The sequence below is a fragment of the Aethalodelphis obliquidens genome, unplaced genomic scaffold, assembly GCF_003676395.1.
Source record: "Aethalodelphis obliquidens isolate GAN/ISIS:26980383/991018 unplaced genomic scaffold, ASM367639v1 scaffold28, whole genome shotgun sequence".
NCBI lineage: Eukaryota > Metazoa > Chordata > Mammalia > Artiodactyla > Delphinidae > Aethalodelphis > Aethalodelphis obliquidens.
In genome coordinates, this window is record NW_020837972.1 from 9612395 (window position 1) to 9631324 (window position 18930).

Genomic DNA, 18930 nt, shown 5'->3' on the forward strand with positions numbered 1-18930 from the left:
CATTGCCTCCTCTTTACTGAATGGTTGCAGTCAGTTTCTTTTCCAGCTTTTTCTCTGTCATCGGCTAGCTTCTCAACACCTGCATCCATGCAGTGGGCCTGTTTCTCCCTCCGTTTTAAAACATAGGACTTTAGTCAGTTAAGCGTGCTTTGAATGAGAATGAAAAAAAAAAAAAGCACCTCGTTATTTAAGCACCCTCTGAGGAGAATCTTTCTGCAAAGCAAAGAATCCTCTTGTAAGAAATATTGTTATTTTCCACTACTTTTGCAGGTTTGGGTATAGGGACTTAAAAAAAAAAAACCTTTTTATTTTAGAATAGTTTTAGATTTACAGAAATGGAAATCTAAAACTGCATAGATAGTACAGAGTGTTCCTATATACCCCACACCCAGTTTCCCCTATTATTAATTTACATTAACACGGTACATTTGTCACAATTATTGAACCACTGTCGATATATTATTATTCAATGAAGTCCATATTTTACTCAGAGTTCCTTAGTTTCTCCCTGACGTCATTTTTCGGTTCCAGGATCCCATCCAGGACGGCACGTTACATTGAGCCATCCTGTCTCCTTAGGTTCTTCTTGGCTGTGACAGTTTCTCAGACTTCCCTTGTTTTTGATGACCTTGACAGATTTGAACAGAACTGTCGTGGATTTTATGTTTTTTCTCATGAGTGGAAGGACGGGGGTTATAGGATTTGGGGAGGAAGACCATGGAGGCGATATCTCATCCCATCCCATTAAGACCATGCCGACTCCCAACATGACTCATCGCTGTGGATGCTGACCTCGATCACCTGGCCCAGGTGCTGGTTGTCAGGTGTCCCCCCTGTAACGTTCCTCTTTCTTCCAGGTGTGGAGTGTTTCTGAGTTGCGTCCATGTGTATGGCGCACAGATCCCATATTTACTTGGGGGACTTCCTGTCCCTGTGTTGTGGTTGTCCTTCTGTCTGCATGTCACTTGGATCTGTCTGTCTCAGTGGGGGAATCATTACACAAAGCCCAAGGACTGACTAACACGCTTTCCCCTCCCCTGGTGACAGTAACGCCTCTCGTGTTGGGTCCACACTGCCTCCTAGACAGATTCTCTAGCTCATGCTCTCCAGTATGGTAGCCCCTGGCCACCTCTGGTTATTTACATTAAAGTAAAATTTTTATTGAAGTACAGTTGATTTACAATATTGTGTTAATCTCTCTTGTACAGCGAAGTGATTCAGTTATACATATATATATACATTCTTTTCTATTATGGTTTATCACAAGATATTGAACATAGTTCCCTGTGCTATACAGTAGGACCTTGTTGTTTATCCATCCTAAGGTTATTTACATATCGATTAAACAAAATTAAACAAAAGTTACAATTCAGTTCCTCAGTTGCAGAATCACAATTCAAGAGCTCGGTATGCATGGGTGGTGAACGGCTACCATATTGCACAGCGGAGATTACGGACCATTTTCATGCCATGTTTCCATGATGGCCCCCGCCTCCTTGCCCCACTCCGCCCTCATCCCCACCTCTCCCATTTCCCCAGGACAAATGATGTTATCAGTATTGTTCTCCATGAACCTACAGGTATTGATGCAGTCATAGACTGGTGTATCAGGAACTTTTTGTTCTTGTTGTCTTTTTAAAAGCAACATTGTTGTTTGTTTAAAAAAAAAGTCATCACACCCCTGTTTGAGGAAAGCATCCTAAGAAGTTGTTTGGAAAATCTGGGATTTTTGAAGAATGCACTAATCATTCCATCTCTAGACCACTGTTCTAATCTACAGATCCTGGACTTGAGCTGCAGCATCTAGATTTCCAGTCTCCAGCCACCCTGCTCACTTCAGACTGGCTTCTACTGCCAATCCTAATTGGCAAGAGCCAATTCCTTAATATCTACCCTGCTGCTACTGTCTGTCTTGAATTCAGTGCGTTTTATGTACTGACCAACTCCTAGGTCTCAGGTGTGAATTCACAGGGAGCTTCTATCAGTAACAGAGGACCACTCAGTTCAGTCCTGGGTTTTTCCTCCAATCGCATGGCTTGTCCCTACACTTGTGCTATTAAATGTATACAAGTGTATCGAGTTGTACCACCTCCTATATTGTGCAATATTTAATACACTGCACTCTTAAAGCTGGCTATCCATTTATCTTTATTTCAAAAATCTGAACATAGGGCCAGAACTGTTCCCCTTTTTCCTCTGGGCCCCGTTTTCCCCATCCACTATAAGGATGGCTTAGATGGCCCTGACAAATTCTTTCAGCTCAGATATCATGGCTGTGAATTTGTAAGTCTCTTGGGACAAGAACACCTATGTTGGAAGTGGGATCCCTCAGTGATTGGTCCCATGGGCTATTTGCTGGGCAAGTGACTTAACCTTTCTGTGCCAGCTTCTCCCTTAATAACTGACTCCTTTCCTTATCAGGGCAAGAGGAGAGAGGGAAAGTTCCTCTGCACAGGGTTTCAAACTCAAAGAACTCCAGGAACCAGGCAGGAGCCTTCTGGGTCTTAGGGATGCAATAGAGAAAGATGGGGACAGTGGCAAATAGAACAGTCCCCCACGGGATAGCTCTACAGAGGACAGAGTGAATCAGCTCCAGCCAGCAAAAACGTGGCCCCCTCGTTTGAGACCCTCTCTGCTCTAGAATGATTGATCACCTTGGCAAGGGTCTGAGACATTAGCTAAGAGGTATTGGGTGTTAGAAGATCCAGGGCAAATCCCAGCTGGGCTACTCAGCAGCTAGACTGGATGCTTGACTGCATGAACTCCAGTCCTTTTACCTGTTAATGGAACTGAACCTCTGTGCCTTGGAAAGTGTATGACGCAGAGCCCAGAGTTAACCTGCAAATTCAGAGGGCCAGTTAACTGTGTCCAAGACTCCATCCCTCCCCTTTACGCAGTTCCCTTGCCCTGGGAACAAGAAGGCCAGCTGGGGGTGAAGATGGTGAAATGAAGCTTAATGAATAATCCGGGAGACTGGCCAGGGTGTTTGGCAGCCTGAGGTGTCAGGGACAGGGCCTGGCTAACAAATGTGGATCTGGGAGGGGATGGGTCAGTGACTTGGACCCCTCTCCAGCCTCATCTGCTCTCTGATGCAGCCGCTCTGGCTTCCCCACTCCATCCTCTTCCAGGTCAGGAGCTCTGAGTCTAAGCCCTGGCTCTGCCCCTGCTGTGTGACCTCAGGAAAATGACCTAGCCTTTCTGAGCCAAATCTGATTCCACAATGTGGAGTTCATTACAATACCTACCTCCCCCAGGGTGTTGTAAGCGTCCTGTGATAGAACGATGTCATGTTCCCAAACTTCGTACATTCACGTGCTGCCTTTGCAATTTTTGCCACACTGTTGTGTCACACCTTTTATAATACTGATAAAGCAACACTAGCAGCAGCAGCAGCAAACACAGGATACTTCCTACTGTTCTAAATAGTTTACATCTGTTAATTTTTTTTTTTTGTTTTGGCCGCACTGTGCAACATGGGGGATGGTTCTCTGACCAGGGATCGAACCCGTGCCCCATGCATGGGGAGCGCAGAGTCTTAACCACTGGGCTGCCAGCGAAGTCCCCATCTGTTAACTCTTTTGATCCTCACATAAACTCCACTAGGGAAGCAGTATTTTTTTTTTCTACGCACCAAATGGAAATTCAGTATTATAATCAAAACTTCAAAGTCTTCCTCCCATACTGCTTTAATGTAAGGAAAAATAGCTTTTAATTTAATTTAATTTTTGGACAGGAAAGTAGTATCTATTGGTGGGCATGAGTAAGGAGAGGACAGTGCCAAGGCTCTCATGAATGCAGGACCTGCCATTTGTCCAGGGGGCCACGATTAGGGATGTATTCGACCCCACAGTCATCTGGGATAAGCCACTTTTCTGCCACCATGTTTTCAAATTCATCTGCTTAAACTTCGTAAATCCCCACTCCTTGGATATGTGAATCTTCTGGGGGCCAGGGAACTTGAACTCAGCCTGTGTAGGGCCTCAATCACATGCTCCTTGCTCTGCAGCTCGGTGAGGATGAACATTATGACTTGGCCAATGTGGACCCTGGCCACTGTGCCCTGGGGCTTTCCAAAGGCACCGCGCATACCTGTCTGGAGCCTAGATTGGGGACCGCATGCCGGACATGAATGTCCACTGGAAAGGGCTGTCTCCAAGGTCCCTTAGGGCAACCCATACAGGCAACAGGCTGCATACACTACTGGGGAAGTAGTATTTTATCCCCATCTTACACTTGAGGAACCAACGCACAGAGAGGTTAAGTAACCTACCCAAGCCACAGCCAGTAAGTGCAAAGCTGGTATTTGTACTAGAGGCTGGCTTCAGGGTCTGTGTTCTAATTGTTACTGCCTCTTCATGCCAGAAACTTACTGCTACTATTTAATATTAAAAAAAGAAAAAAACCTCCATTTTTAAACTTTAATACATGCCTTAGCTTCTTCCTAAGCAATAACATCCATAAAATTATGTGTATTATTTTATATGCACACACACACACACACACACACACACACACACACACACACACACAGAGGATATAAATACCCAACTAGTAAAAAACCTTTGGGAATCTCTCATCAACACAAAAGGGCTGGCATACAGTAGGCGTGCAATAAATGCAGCCATCATGCTTCTTGTCCAAACCTGAACTATATGCTAAGGCCCCACTCCTCCAGGAAGCCCTCCCTGATCACACCCACCCTCAGCTGCCCTATGGGGACCTTCTGCTCTCTGTTCTCCTAGGGGGTGTTAGGGTTGTCACTGAATTAGTGACTTCCTCTCCCCTCCAGGCTGGGGGCCACCTCAGGGCATGAACTGGGTTTATCACCTCTGTGTCCCCAGTGCCCAGGCCAGGACAGGACACCTGTCAAGGATGGTGTTTGTTTAATGTGAGGATGGGGATGAAACTGCTAAAGTCCTCATCAAGGATCATGACCAAGCAGTTCCTCTTGACCCCAAGTGGCCAGGAGTTAATCATCAAACCCGGGGAGGTCACACACAGGTCAAGAAGGGCACAGACCATCTGGGCTGCCAGGTGCTGCCTGGACCTCACCTCCCATTTGATATATAGGGAAACTGAGGCCCCCCCCAAATTAATGTGACCAGCTCAGATTCACCCAGTGAGATGCTGATAGAGACAAGACATGAATGTGATCACGTCATTCCCCTGCCTAAAGCCTTCCATGGCTCCCTAGTGCCCCTGGGGTGAGGTCCAGACTCTGGATTGGCACAGGCATCCAGTGGACTCTGGTCCTTGCCCACCTCCTCAGCCCCAAACCCACATGCTGTCCCATCCTTGCCTTTTCTCTTCGAGTCCTCCTGCACATGTCTCTGTTCCTGGAACACCCCATGTTTTTCAGTTTCAGACCTTTGCTTTCCCTGTTCCTGATTCCTGACCCCTCTCAGTCTCCTCCTCCAGGAAGCCTTCCCAGCCTTCAAGGGCCAGGTGAGGTACCTGCTCTGGGCGCCCACAGCCCTACCCCACCTCTTCTTGCCAACATCTGACAGCATTGATCATAGCTGCTCTTCAGTGGTATCTTGGGGCTTCTTGAGGGCAGCGGACATGCTGTCTTGTTTGAAGCTAAAGGTCCCAGGACTTGACACATAGTTGGTGTCCAATAAATATTCTTTGAGTGAATGAATCGGTTGTCAGAGTCATTCATTTGAACAATAAATAATTGTTTGAGTCCCAATGTTGGGTATAAAATATCACAGATGAGGAGGAGCTTCAGAAGAAAACATGCCTTTCTCATGTGACAGATAATAATTGTTCCTTTATTCTTGTTTTCTTGTCTCAGACCTAAGTTGACCTTGACAGTGGTCCAGGGGAAGTGGCTTGGCATTTGGTACAAGCACTGGGCTTGGAGGTGTCTATGTCACAGCAAAGGTGGTCCAGGGTGAGAGCTAAAGGGTGCCCCTCGCTGGCTGGGTGGCCTTGGCTGAGTGAGTCCCCCTCTCTGGGCCTCAGTTTCTTCGTCTGTGAAATGGGACCAGGTAATCACATGTCTCGGACAGCAAACCGGGAGGCAATGAAGGCTGATCTTGTCCCCTTTCTCCTTCAGTGGGGAGCTGTCCCTTTAATACAGGAGGAGGGGCCAAGGCCACAGGAAGCTGCAGGAAGCTGGCAGAGCCAGTGCCCAGGCAGGCTGGTGGGCAGTGGGCTGGGGCTGAGCTGGTCTGGGGACTGTTGAGAAGGAAGGTAAGGGGGTCTGGGGCCCAAATAGGGCCCTGGGGCTCTACGTACATTTGTGAATGTGAGTAGAGGCTAGTCTGGAAAGTTCTGGGGCCAAGTTCCAGCTGAGTGGACAGAAAGTGGGAGGGTGAGACTGTCCGAAGTCCTCCCAGGAACATGGGTTCAGCTCAGGGTGCTTGTGGCCCGTCTGCCTTGGACTAGAAGGCTAGGGATCTGGGACCCTGAGGATCGCGGAGCATGTCCTGATCCCAGTGGGGTGGGGCTGACATTCTGCCAGCCAAGGGGTGGCTGAGGTTTCCCAGCCCCGGCACCAGAGATCTGACTGTTGAGCGTCACCAGGTGGCCTCTGGGGAAAAGCGTGAGGGACAAGGGAGGTGGAAGAGGTAGTCAGTTGGTCTTTTACCCCAATTCATAGGAGTAGCAGGTGCCCTCCTGGGCGTCTGGGCTTGATAAGGCTGTTGGCAACTTGGGGTTCATTCATTTGACTGACGCCTGCTGTCCTCTTCTGGGCAGTCGGTATAACCAAGAGGGCTGGGGGCGCCTGGGGACTGGACAGGAGCATTTAGCTCCTAAGGACAACCGAAAGCTAAGTACTAAATGCTCACCCCTTTAATGATAATAATGCTAATATAAAAGAGAAAGTAAAGCATGGTGGGTAAGAACACAGATGCCAAAGTGCACTGCCTGAGTTTGAATCCTGGCCATGCCATTTCTAGCTGTGTGACCTTGGACAAGTTACTTAACCTCTCTGGGCCTCAGTTTCATTGTCTATAAAGTGGAGTTAATAATTGAACCTATCTCAGGGTCATTGTAATGATTATACGAGATAAAATATAAGGTGGTTGGTATAGTGCCTGGCTCAAAGTAAGTCCCATATAATTATTAGCTATTATTATATGTGAAGCAGAGTTGATGCCTTTACTTTGTGGTCTCACGTAATCATCACAATGATCCTGTGATGCACAAGCTCTTCTCCCAGTTTGTTGTGTGGTTAGTTCCTTTTCATTTTTCAGGTTTCAGTTTTAATGGTCACCTCCTCCAAAAGGCCTTTCCTGACCTCCTGACCCAAAGTAGGTCCCCTGTTCTTCTCTTCAAGACTCCGTATATGCCTGTTTCCCTTTTAGCAGTTCTCACCATTTCTGATTATTTGTTTGTCTGTACAGTTATTTGTTGAATGTCGATCCCCTTCTGAGATTATAAGTCACCTCCAGGAGTAGATATCTGTCTGGTTCACCATGGTGTCCCCAGTTCCTAGGTCAGGACCTACACCTTGGAAGCATTCTAGAGTAACAATGAGCCCACCAGCACTGTTAGAAGACCCCAATGAGATAATGCCTCCAGAAGACTCAGTCAGTTTCTGGTAATTGGATTCCACAAAGGATAGCTATTATTATTATTACTATTATTATTAATCTGCCCCAAAACCTGTGAGTTGGGATGTTATTATTCCCATTTTACAGAAGGGGAAATAGGCACACAGAGGTTGAGACACTTGTCTGGGTCACACAGCCAAGAAGTCATAGCTAGTTTCTAACTTTGGTCTCTGATTGACCCCAAAGCTCACATTCTTGGGCTCTGGGGCTGAGGTGAGGCCCAGGGCTGGGTATGAGGGATTTGGGTGACCCGTGGGCTACCCTCCCCCAATGCCATGCCCCACTTAAGAATTGTCCTGGATGGAACTGGGTGGAGGTGGTTCAGGCTTTGCCATGCCTGGGGAACCCCAGGGCCATCCCAACAAAGGCCCAGAGTCAAATCCAGGGACAGGAGACCTGGAAACCTCTGAAGCGGGGAGCCCAGCTCTTGACTAAGCAAGGGTGGACGAGAAGCTTGGGCTTGTGGTGGGCGGGGGAGGTTGCAGCGCTCCGCCTAGTGGCAAATAATGGAACTGCAGCCCCACTATTGGGCGGCCCAATGCTTTTCTGCGCCAGAAAAAAAAAAGGGAGGTGAGTGGGAGGGCAGAGCGTTTGCTCCTTAAAAAAAAATCCTTCTATTGTTCTCCCTTCTAATGTCCTCCCTCTCTGCTTCTCGCCCTTACACACTGGTTCATTCACTCACTCACTCATCCGCACTTTGGCTTAAAACTTCCCAGCGGCTTCCCATAGCAAGTAGAATTAGAATAATATCCCAACTCTTCACCGTGGGCTGGAACGCCCTCCCCAACATCCCTGACCACCTCTCCTTGCTCGCCTCCTACTCTCACCTCCACCAGTCCCTTCTCTCAGCACCAGGAACGCTCTAAGTTCATTTCCTTCAAGGCGGTGGTTGTACCTGCTGTTCCCCCTACAGAACGCTTTTCCCTTGCTTCTCTTCTTGTCATTCATCTCAAAGTTCCCCCTTTGAGAACTTGCAGGTCAAAAGAAAGTAAATTACCTCTCAGCCAACCAAAAATGCACAAAACCCTAAACCATCACCAACAGCAAGACGGGTGGTTTATTACATTTAATAAGATGATTGGAAATTTGAACACTTAGCAGATATTTGATGATATTAAGAAATCATTTTAATATTTTTAGACGTGATAATGGCGTTGTGATTACATTAAAAAAATAAACATCAGTGAGGCATAATTTCCATAAAATAAAATTAGCTTACTCAAGGTTAGAATTTGAAGAGTTTGGACAAATGTATACTGTTCTGAAACTGTGGCTACAATGTTTCAAAAGAGTTCTTTGCTTTTAGAGCTACATGCTGAAATATTTACAGAAGAAATAATATGGGAGGAAATTTATAATAATCATAAAGGAGGAAAAAATAATAATACAGCAAGGAGGATTAGGCACAGATATGGAGAAAACAAGGCAGGCCACGCGTTGATGATTGTTGAAACTAAGTGATGGCTACACGGGAGCTCCGTCAGACAGTTCTTGACACTTTTGCTGTGTTTAAATTTTCCATAATACAAGTTTCTTTCCTGGGAGACGGCTTTGCTGACCACCCTTGCTAAAATAATACCCTCCCCTCTAGGTCACTCCTGTTTGAAATTCTGTGGTTCTGTCTCCCCAGCTAGACCGTGAGCTCCGGCAAAGCAGGGGCTGCCTCTGACGTGTCCCCTGCTGGGACCCAAAACCTGGAACCGCCTGGCACATAGTAGGTGCTCAGTAATGTCTTTTGAATGAATAATGAATGGTGAATGAATGAATTCTCCCACTCTCATTCATTCATCACCACTATTGGCCACGTTCTCCATCCCCAGCACTGTGAGCAGCCCCAGTTACAGAAGAAAAGAGCCCCTAGTCCAAACCTCCTTGTCCAGCTGGTGAAACTGAGGCCCAGAGAGGCGCGGATACTTCCCTGGAGCCTCACAGCTTGGCAGCCATATGGCACTAAGGGCGCCAAGCGGAGGAGCTTCTCCCTCTCCCCGTTCCCTATTCTGGTCACAGGGACTCTTGGCTGGAGCTGCCTGGGCTATGATGTTTGCGCCCTCCTGCAGGCCCTCTAGGTGGCTGCTGGCATGGAGGGCCCTCTGGCGGAGTGTGCCGAGGGTGAGCACTTCCACATCGTCACGCCTCTGCTGGAGAGCTGGGCACTGTCCCAGGTGGTGGGCATGCCTGTCTTCCTCAAGTATGAGAATGTACAGCCGACTGGCTCCTTCAAGATCCGTGGCATTGGACGTTTCTGCCAGGAGGTGAGGGTGTGTGGGCGGGAGGGGAGAGTGAGGTTGTACGGATGGAAGGGGACAGCTGTGGGCAGGACGAGGGGTGGGGAGAGTTGGCCTCCATGACACCTGCTTGGGTCAGCCCCCACCCACATACCTTGTCTTCCCAGGTGGCCAAAAAGGGATGCAGACACCTGGTGTGCTCCTCAGGTGAGCCCACCCCTTTCTACTTCATGCGGGTCCTCAGGGCTGGGTTGGGGGAGGAGGACCTGGCTGGAGCAGCAGTAGATGTCCAGGGCTTGGCCTCTTTTTTTTTTTTTTTTTTTTTTTTTTTGTGGTACGCGGGCCTCTCACTGTTGTGGCCTCTCCCGTTGCGGAGCACAGGCACCGGACGCGCAGGCTCAGCGGCCATGGCTCACGGGCCCAGCCGTTCCGCGGCATGTGGGATCTTCCTGGACCGGGGCATGAACCCGCGTCCCCTGCATCGGCAGGTGGACTCTCAACCACTGCGTCACCAGGGAAGCCCCTCTTTCTTTCTTTTTTTTTTAATAAATTTATTTGTTTGTTTTATTTTGGCTGCACGTGGGCCTTCTCTAGTTGCGGCGAGCGGGGGCTACTCTTCGTTGCGGTGCGCGGGCTTCTCATTGCGGTGGCTTCTCTTGTCGCAGAGCACGGGCTCTAGGCGCCCGGGCTTCCGTAGTTGTGGCACGTGGGCCTCAGTAGTTGCAGCATGTGGGCTCAGTAGTTGTGGCTTGCGGGCTCTAGAGCACAGTCTCAGTAGTTGTGGTGCACGGGCTTAGCCGCTCCACGGCATGTGGGATCTTCCCGGACCAGGGCTCGAACCCGTGTCCCCTGCATTGGCAGGCGGACTCCCAACCACTGCGCCACCAGGGAAGTCCTTGGCCTCTTCTTAAAGGTCCAGTCTCATCAAGGTTATGGTCAGATGGCTGCTTTGTATGTCCTCTCCCAGCCCCCTTCCCATCATTCAAGCCTCCTGGTAGTAAGTGATAAAACCGCAATCATGCGGGTTTAAGTTACAGGCTCCAAGAATTGAAGAATTCTTGGGATAATTGGCTTTCAGGCACAGCTGGACCCAGGAGCTCTCCTCTGTATCTCTCCTTTTCTTGGCTTGTCGTTCCTCTGTACTAACTTTACTCTCATATAGACCACATGGTAGCAAGATGGCCATCCGGAGTTTTAGGCTTGCCTCCTACCATCCTACCAACCCTGGTGAAAAGGGAGTACCCCTTCCCAATGGCCTCATCAATCCATGAATTGTTTTTTTTGGCCCAGCTTGTCCCGTGTACTCATCCCTGAACCAATCATGGTTCAGGTGAGTGCATTCTCTGATTGGCTCCACATAGATCATGTGTCCACCTCTGGGGCCAATGGTGGGGCATATAAGTGTCGGGAAGGCGGGACTCCCAAAGGGGAACGGAGGGGGTGGGAGAGCAGTGTGTCAACAGGCTAATGCAAATGCCCACAGCGCCCCCTTCTACTGCCTCCACAGGGGGTAACGCAGGCATCGCTGCCGCTTACGCTGCTCGGAAGCTGGGCATCCCAGCCACCATTGTGCTCCCCGAGGGCACCTCTCTGCAGGTGGTTAGCAGGCTGCAGGGGGAGGGGGCCGAAGTTCAGCTGACGGGAAAGGTAAGGACCTCAAGAAGGGGAGACCAGCTGAAGGGAGCTGTTCCCCCTTTACTCTCACCTCAGCCCCAAGAGATCCTGTTTCCTTTTCCGTTTTGTGAGCTATGCCTGGGACCCAGTCATCCCCGAGGATGGCTGAGCTGAGGGGTGAGTGGGATGTGTTGTATATTAAGGGCTGGGATCTGTCAACTTGCCTCTCCCCACCTCGAGGAGACTTTTCCTGTGTGATCCCAAGAGAAGCAGGAGGCTGGTGGTTACCAGGAGTGTATCTGTCTCCCTGCACCCTCACTAACACTTGGTACTATCCACTTAAAATTTTTGCCTTTCAATAAGACAAAAAGTATAAAGAAAGATGGTGACAGCATCATCCCCCATTCTGAGGCCACCCCGAAATGAAAGGATATTCATCTGATAAGGATATCATTGGTTCACTTTGTTACCCAAGAAACAGAGACCCAAACATGTCATCCTTCCCCCCTCCTGGGAAGAAGAAGAAAAAAAATCCATCCATCCATCCATCCATCCATCCATCATCCCTGGAAAACAGGCTTTTAAAAACCATCAAGGTTAAAACTAAAAGCCATATCATGGTACCCAAAAGCTGGTCTGCAAATACTTAGTGTATACAGTTTCCTTCCTTCCTGCCTGCTTTTCTGTCTTCCTTTCTCCTTCCTTCCTTCATATATTCATCCATCCATTCATTCACTCACTCATGCATTCAACATCCTTCCGTCCATCACCCTTTCTCCCTCCCTCTGCCTTCTTTTCCACCCCTCCATCCGTCCATCATCCATCCAACAGATATTCATTGAGCACAGACCATGTGCCTGCACTATGTTAGGCAGTGCTAAGAATACAGAGGTAATAAGACGTGGGCTCTCCTCTTACAAAGCCCCAAATATTGTTGGGGAGACTCGCAGGTAACCAGATGATGAGAATAGAACACGATGGGTCCTGCCTGCATTGTAGAAAGCACATGGCATCCATTTGTCCCCTTGGAAGCCTCTGCCTTTGTCCCAGGAGGCTGCTGGGTCCACACCAGCTCTGGTCTCACCCTCGGGGGTCTCCTCAGCCCACTGGCCCCTGGAGCCATCCAGGAGACCTCAGGCTCTGCTCCAACCGCCATAGCCGTCTGACTCCCGTCTTCTGAGGGCCTCGGTTTCTCTTTAGGTCTGGGACGAGGCCAATCTAAGGGCACAAGAGTTGGCCAAGAAGGACGGCTGGGTGAACGTCCACCCGTTTGACCACCCCCTGATATGGTAAGGCTGGTGCCCCTCTCCCCATGGAACTCAGCACTGAGAGACCCTCGTTGAGTCAGGGTCCTCTCACTGGACAGAGGGGAAACTGAGGCCCCAAGAGGAGAAGAGGCTTGGCAGCCAGGCACATGGAGGTCCAGACCCCACCTCTGCCACTTGTGACCTGTATGACTCTGCAAAGCATCTCACCACCCGTGCCTCAGTTTCCACGTGTGTAAAATGGAAGTGCTAATAATAAATCCCCTTGACTGAGTGTGTACTTTGGGACACATTCCATCCGTTTAGTCTTCCCCAAAGCCCTAGACATGGTTTTTTTAATGTCCATTTTACAGGTGAGGAAACTGAGGCACAGAGGGGTCAAGCTCCTTGCTGAAGATTACACAGCTAGTAAGTGGCCGAGACCTTGGGTCCCAGGTCCAGGACTTGAGTTGGGCTGGTTCTGAGTGTTACTCTGGTCTCCCCTTAACCAGACACAAGAACGCTGCCTCTTTCCAGCGTTGTGGAATGGATTAAATGGATTGAGAATGTGCCTGGGAGGTTGATGAAAGGCGGAAAGAATGAGTGAATGAATAACCTGAGTGGATGAAAGCTGAGTGAACTAAGCGTGGCAGGATCTCCCCTCCACGTGCCACGGGTGGGGAGGCGGATGGCGACGCGGGGAGTTTGTGTGGTTGTGAGCCTGTGGGACTGGGGCCTCCCTCACCCCTGCTCCTCTCTCCTGCTCCCTTATCCTGCAGGGAAGGCCACGGGAGCCTGGTGCGGGAGCTGAAGGCAGTGCTGGGGACCCCACCGGGTGCCCTGGTGCTGGCAGTGGGGGGCGGAGGCCTCCTGGCCGGGGTGTCAGCTGGTCTGGCGGAGGTGGGCTGGCAGCACGTGCCCATAATTGCCATGGAGACCCAAGGGGCACACTGTTTCAATGCGGCCGTTAAGGCAGGCAGGCTGGTGACACTGCCGGACATCACCAGGTAGGCATAGGCTGGGGGCATTTGTGGGGCGCTAGGCTGCCCTAGGACCTCCCAGTCCCACTTAGTGGAAGTGGGGCACTCAAGGGGGTCACCTTTTTTTTTAATTAAAAAAAGTTTTTTTTTTGCCACACCATGGCATGCGGGATCTTAGTTTCCTGACCAGGGATCGAACCCATGTCCCCTGCAGTGGAAGCACAGAGTCTTAACCACTGGACCACCAGGGAAGTCCCCTCAAGGGGGGGGTCTCCTTAATCCTGCATGGCTGAGCTATAGGACTTTTCATTCCCCGCTTAAACCCATCAGTGTGTTCCCTACGCTCTCAGGCCCCAATCAGACTCCTCCCCATCCCACTTCAGCCGCTGGCCTGTCTTCCTGTCCCTTGAAGGGGTCATGCTCTTTCCTCCCGCCATGCCTTTGCACGGGCTGTGTCCTCGGCCCAGAAGTCCTAGGGTTCCCTCTTCTTCTTCTGGCTGTTTTCTCTCCCCTCAGAGAGATTCTCCCCACAACCCTGTCATCGGAGTTTCCCCTCCCAAGTTCTCCCTCATAGTGTCTACCTACAGTGGGCATTTATTTACTTGTTCTTGTGTTTCCTTACTCACTGCTGTCTCCCCTCCCAGACTTGGTTCTTGATAACAGCAATAACGATAATTGCAACCAACACTTCTGTAGAACTCACTATCTGTCAGGCTCTATTCTAAGCACTTGAAATGTTTTAGCTCATCGTCTGCGACAACGTCGTGAGCCTATGGTTATAAGCTATCGTTATCAGCTATTGTTATTAGCCCAGTTTTTCAGATGAGGACACTGAGGCTCAGGGAGGCGAAGTGACTTTTCCAAGGTCACACAGCTAGTTTAGAGCCAGGGTTTGAAACCAGGCAGCCTGGTACCAGAGTCCGTACTCTGGGCCACTTAGGGCTCAGAGCCAGTTCTTATGAGCTCAGCAAAGCCTCTCCCAGGCCTGAAACACTGCCTAGCTCAGGGAAATACCAGCAGGTAGGTGATCCCAAGCACGGAGGTAAAGAGCGTGGACTCTGGAGCCAGACTACCTGAATTTGAGCCCACATTCTGCTATTGACTAGCTGTGTGTCCTAGAGCAAGTTACTCAACCTCTGTGAACTTCAGTTTCCTGACCTATAAAATGGAACTCATACATTTCTAACTCCAAGGGACAGCATAAGGATTAAGACAGAAAATCCAGGGATTTCCCTGGCGGTCCAGTGGTTACAGCTCCGTGCTTCCACTGCAGGGGCTCGGGTGCGATCCCTGGTTGGGGAACTAAGATCCCACATGCTGCACGGCACAACCAACCAACCAACCAACCAACCAAACAAAACCCCTGTCGGGAAATCCGAGCATCCAGCACCTTGGAAACATTCAGTGAATATTAGCTATAGCATAGACATGGTAACTGGTTATTCATGAATAAAATGAAAAAATCATTTTCTAGGCTTGGCTTTCTGGGGTCTGTGCAAGAACAACACAGTCACGGCTGCAGAGCCAGAGGGGGTGATGTGCATTCACCAGCTGTTCACGGGACACACAATTTCTGAGTGCTGCCTCTGAGCCAGGCGCTGCTCGAGACTCTTGAAATGCTGGGCCCCCGGCCCATTGCAGGATGGGAGGGGGGCCCGGGGCTGGGGAGGGTTGGGGCTGTGCGGGGAGTAGACTTGAGTCCCCAGCTCTTCTCCGCACCCCTGCCCTCCCTGCCCCACCTGCCCGCTCCTGCAGTGTAGCCAAGTGCCTGGGTGCCAGGACGGCGGCTGCACAGGCCCTGGCATGTACGAAGGAGTTCAAGGTCTTCTCTGAGGTGGTGGAGGATGTTGAGGCCGTGAGCGCTGTGCAGCGGTTCCTGGGTGAGTAAGCACTGCCCCCCACCCGGGCTCAGAAACCAGCAAAGTCCCTGGATCCCCTGGAGAGGGTGTGCTCTCTCTTGCCTGTATCCTCAGTGCCTATCGCAGGGCTGGGTATACAGTAATCATGTAGTAAGTGCACGTTGAGTGGATGGAAAGGGTGGGGGTGAAGAAGGGGTGTGTCCTGCTGTCTCTAGCCTCCGGACTTCTGCACCCACTCTTCTTCCCTCTTGCTGCCCATCCTGGCCCTGCTCCCTATTGGTTTCATGTAACTAAGGGCTACTCAGCTATCATGGCACCTCCTCCAGGAAGCCTCCTCTGATCTCTCACCCCCACCCCACCTGGGTTGAAGACTTCCTATGCACCAATCCCAACAGTCTCATAACTGCCAGATTCTTATCCAACTACATCCCTAGACTGTGAACTCTATGAGGGCGGGGGCTGGTGTGTCTTGTTCATTGTTGTGTCCCCAGGGCCTTCCTAGCACTGGGCCTGGCAGGGAGGGGGCGCTCAATAAATATTTGTTGAGTGAATGGATGAATGTATGAGTGAGTGGAAAGGTGGATAATGAATAGGTGGGTGGGTGGGTGGATAGACGGTTGGATTGATGGGCAGTGGATTGACAAATGACATGGATGAAATGGATGGAAGGATGGGTGGACACATTGATTAATGGACACATTGATGGATGGACAGACAGACAGTCAAATGATGGATAGGGGATGAATGGATGGATGGATGAATGGATGGATGGATAAAACAATGATTGATAGATACACTGATAGATGGACAGACAGACAGTCTAATGATGGATAGAGGGAGGGATGGATGGATGGAGAGATGAAAGGCAGATGGATGGAGGGATAGATGGTCAGATTGATGGATGGAGAGAGAGTCAGACAAATGATGGATTGCGAGATGGGTGCCTGGATGGCTGGCTTCATGGAATTGCAGTGCCCAGAGCCTGCTGAGCACTAACTGGTTCTTCCTCCCTTTTCCACCCTCCACCCCTGTTCCCCTGCTCTGGGCAGATGATGAGCGAATGTTGGTGGAGCCTGCCTGCGGGGCAGCCTTAGCCGCCATCTACTCAGGCCTCCTGGGGAGGCTCCAGGCTGAGGGCCGCCTGCACCCTTCCCCGGCCTCAGTCGTGGTCATCGTGTGTGGAGGCAACAACATTGACAGTGGAGAGCTACAGGCTCTGAAAGCCCAGCTGGGCCAGGGCTGAGGGCTCCTGGTTTAGGAGGGCCGGCTGGTCCCCAGTGATCCCCAAGAGGCTCCTGGACACCCCTGGAGGGGGTTGCTGGCTGAGGGGCCTCTGTGCTCATGGATGGCAGTGGCAGCTGCCCTGTGCTGCTACGCTGGCTGCCTCCTGCAGGAAGCCCTCCTGAACTGCTCCCTTTGGCTTCCCTGCAGCTCTGGCCAATAAACCCTTTCTGAGTTGGGCCTGTAACTCCAGCAGGTCCATTTTTTCCGCCTCCATGAACTCAGAGAAGGCACACAGCAGCCTGATGCCAGCGCTCTGATGAAGTGACTCTCTTCACATGACACAGCTTGTGCAACAAAGCCAAGAATTCAGAACTCCGGTTCCTGAGGGAATCCGGCCATGCTGAGCTCCTAACCGGGCTTCCCTTCCCTGGCGGACCTGCTCAGGAAGGGGAGGGGGACATTCTGTCACTTCTCAGGCCTGGGCTGGAAGGACAATATTACCAATCTTTATCAAGTGCTTGTCATGGGCCAGAAATGCTTCTAAGAACTTTCTATTCCTTGGCTTCTTTAACGTTCACAAAGGCACTATGAAGTAGAAACCATTATTATCGTCCCTGTTCTACAGATGGGGACACTGAGGCATGGAAAGGTGACATAACTCACTCGAGGTCACACAGGCTGGAATGTAGCCCGGCCAGTTTCAAACCCTGTGATTTTCGACATGACTCTGTATTTCTTGGACCTCTGCCTTCTTTGTGTGGTGGGACATTGGAGAAGGAGGTAGGGCCTCCAGGTCGGTCTGGACACAAGGAGGGTGGACACTGGTCCTGAAACTGGGCACCTGCAGCCCCTGGGAAGGATCTCTTCGGAAACCGAGAGAAAAGTAGAATCCTTTGTGGCCACCAGGGGGCAGCAAACTGTCTCCAATGGGGAAGCCCGGCTCCAGGCAGGTGAGACCTGCCCCCAGGGTCTTCCTTGACTCTACCCAGCCGGGGAGTGCTGAGGTCCCAGAGGCGAATGGGCCCATACAGTCTGGGCATGGGGGGAGCCCAGCGCTGCAGGAAACAAGGCTCAGAGAGGGTGGGGGCCACCCTGTGTCACAGCCCATGGCAGAACCCAGCTTCCGGCTCCCGCTGAGGGGCTGCCTCATGAGGGCTGTGTGACCTTGGGCAAGTGCCTTCTCCTCTCTGGGCCTCAGGCTGCCCCTCTGTGCTGGAGGAGGCCCACTTGCTGCTTCCCACCTCCTTTCCTGTGGCCAAACTCTTCCCTCCACCAGGTGTCTCCTCCTTCTCTCAGGCTGAGGATTTGAGAGCAGCAGTGGCCTCCCTCTGCGTCTCCCGCTGCTTCGGTTTCATCCTCCCTTTGACCGTAGACGTCGACCTCGGTTGCCAAGGTTGTCCCTCCAGAAGGCTCCAGGACCCAGCCCTATGTCCTTGTGGGTTCCTGGAATAGACACTGAGCGCTCCAGAGCGGGACACAGCCAGGCTTGAGCCTGAACTTTGCTCCTACTCACTACCACAGTGACCTTGAGTAAATGATGGTCTGGTTCAGTACCTCAGTGTTCTAATTAGTAAAATGGGTTGTTTGCAGATTCCGCCTAGGACCCGGCACAGGTGTCGTCTTTCAGTAACTGCTAGTTCTTACCATTTCCTGAGTGTTCCTCCTGCAACAGTGAGGGGTGCAGAGGAGCTAGTAGTTATTCTTGTGTTGAGCACCTACTGTGTGCTTCGGGTCTCAGCAGTCATTTCAGTTAATCCTGCAGTAACCTATGTGGTAGATACTATTATAATCTTCATGTTTGCAAATGAGGAAACTGAGGCACAGAGCAGTCAAGCACTTACTCCAAGTCACACAGCTGAACTGGAACACTGCTATGTAAACACCTGGGCTTGTGCCTCTAACCACGACTGCTCTCCTACCACCTTTCCTTTGCTTAAGCCATGCCTCCTGCATGCCATGCCCTCTATGCTTCTAAATCCTACACATTCTTCGAAGCTCAGTGTAAAGGCAGCCTCCTCCCTGAAGCCCCTGGGATTGCTTCAGCCAGAGACCGTCTCCCCAACCCCACACTCCTCCAGGTGAGTGGCAGAGCCCGTCTCCACTCCAGGTGCTCCGTCTCCCACTCAGGCTTCCTGTCCTTGGCTGCACTCTTGGGAGACCTTTCAGCTGCCATTTGCTCCTCTCCTGGTCTCGGCAAGCTTGAGATAAGAACCCGAGGG

The 18930-nt window shown here is 50.7% G+C and overlaps 1 protein-coding gene and 1 non-coding gene across 2 annotated transcripts; one reads left to right on the forward strand and one right to left on the reverse strand.

Annotated features, from left to right (window-relative positions):
- Window positions 1-4144: 4144 nt before the first annotated feature.
- Window positions 4145-4281, reverse strand: LOC113630099 (small nucleolar RNA SNORA70). The gene has a single exon (XR_003436819.1). It is a non-coding gene; the product is annotated as a small nucleolar RNA SNORA70 (small nucleolar RNA).
- Window positions 4282-9056: 4775 nt separating this feature from the next.
- On the forward strand, window positions 9057-16946 carry SDSL (serine dehydratase like). Its single transcript, XM_027124668.1, has 8 exons — window positions 9057-9279; window positions 9623-9817; window positions 9958-9997; window positions 11298-11437; window positions 12605-12693; window positions 13428-13655; window positions 15384-15508; window positions 16537-16946. Exons 2-8 carry the CDS (start codon window positions 9644-9646, stop codon window positions 16728-16730), a joined length of 990 nt encoding a protein of 329 aa, XP_026980469.1. The 5' UTR covers window positions 9057-9279; window positions 9623-9643; the 3' UTR covers window positions 16731-16946.
- The last annotated feature ends 1984 nt before the right edge of the window (window positions 16947-18930 follow it).

Bases quoted from the DNA above. Each gene is read 5' to 3' on its own strand.
- SDSL (XM_027124668.1), top strand. From the start codon at position 9,644: ATGGAGGGCCCTCTGGCGGAGTGTGCCGAGGGTGAGCACTTCCACATC. The intron at 11,438-12,604 runs GTAAGGACCTCA...GTTTCTCTTTAG, and splicing joins AAGTTCAGCTGACGGGAAAG to GTCTGGGACGAGGCCAATCT. The intron at 12,694-13,427 runs GTAAGGCTGGTG...CTTATCCTGCAG, and splicing joins TTTGACCACCCCCTGATATG to GGAAGGCCACGGGAGCCTGG.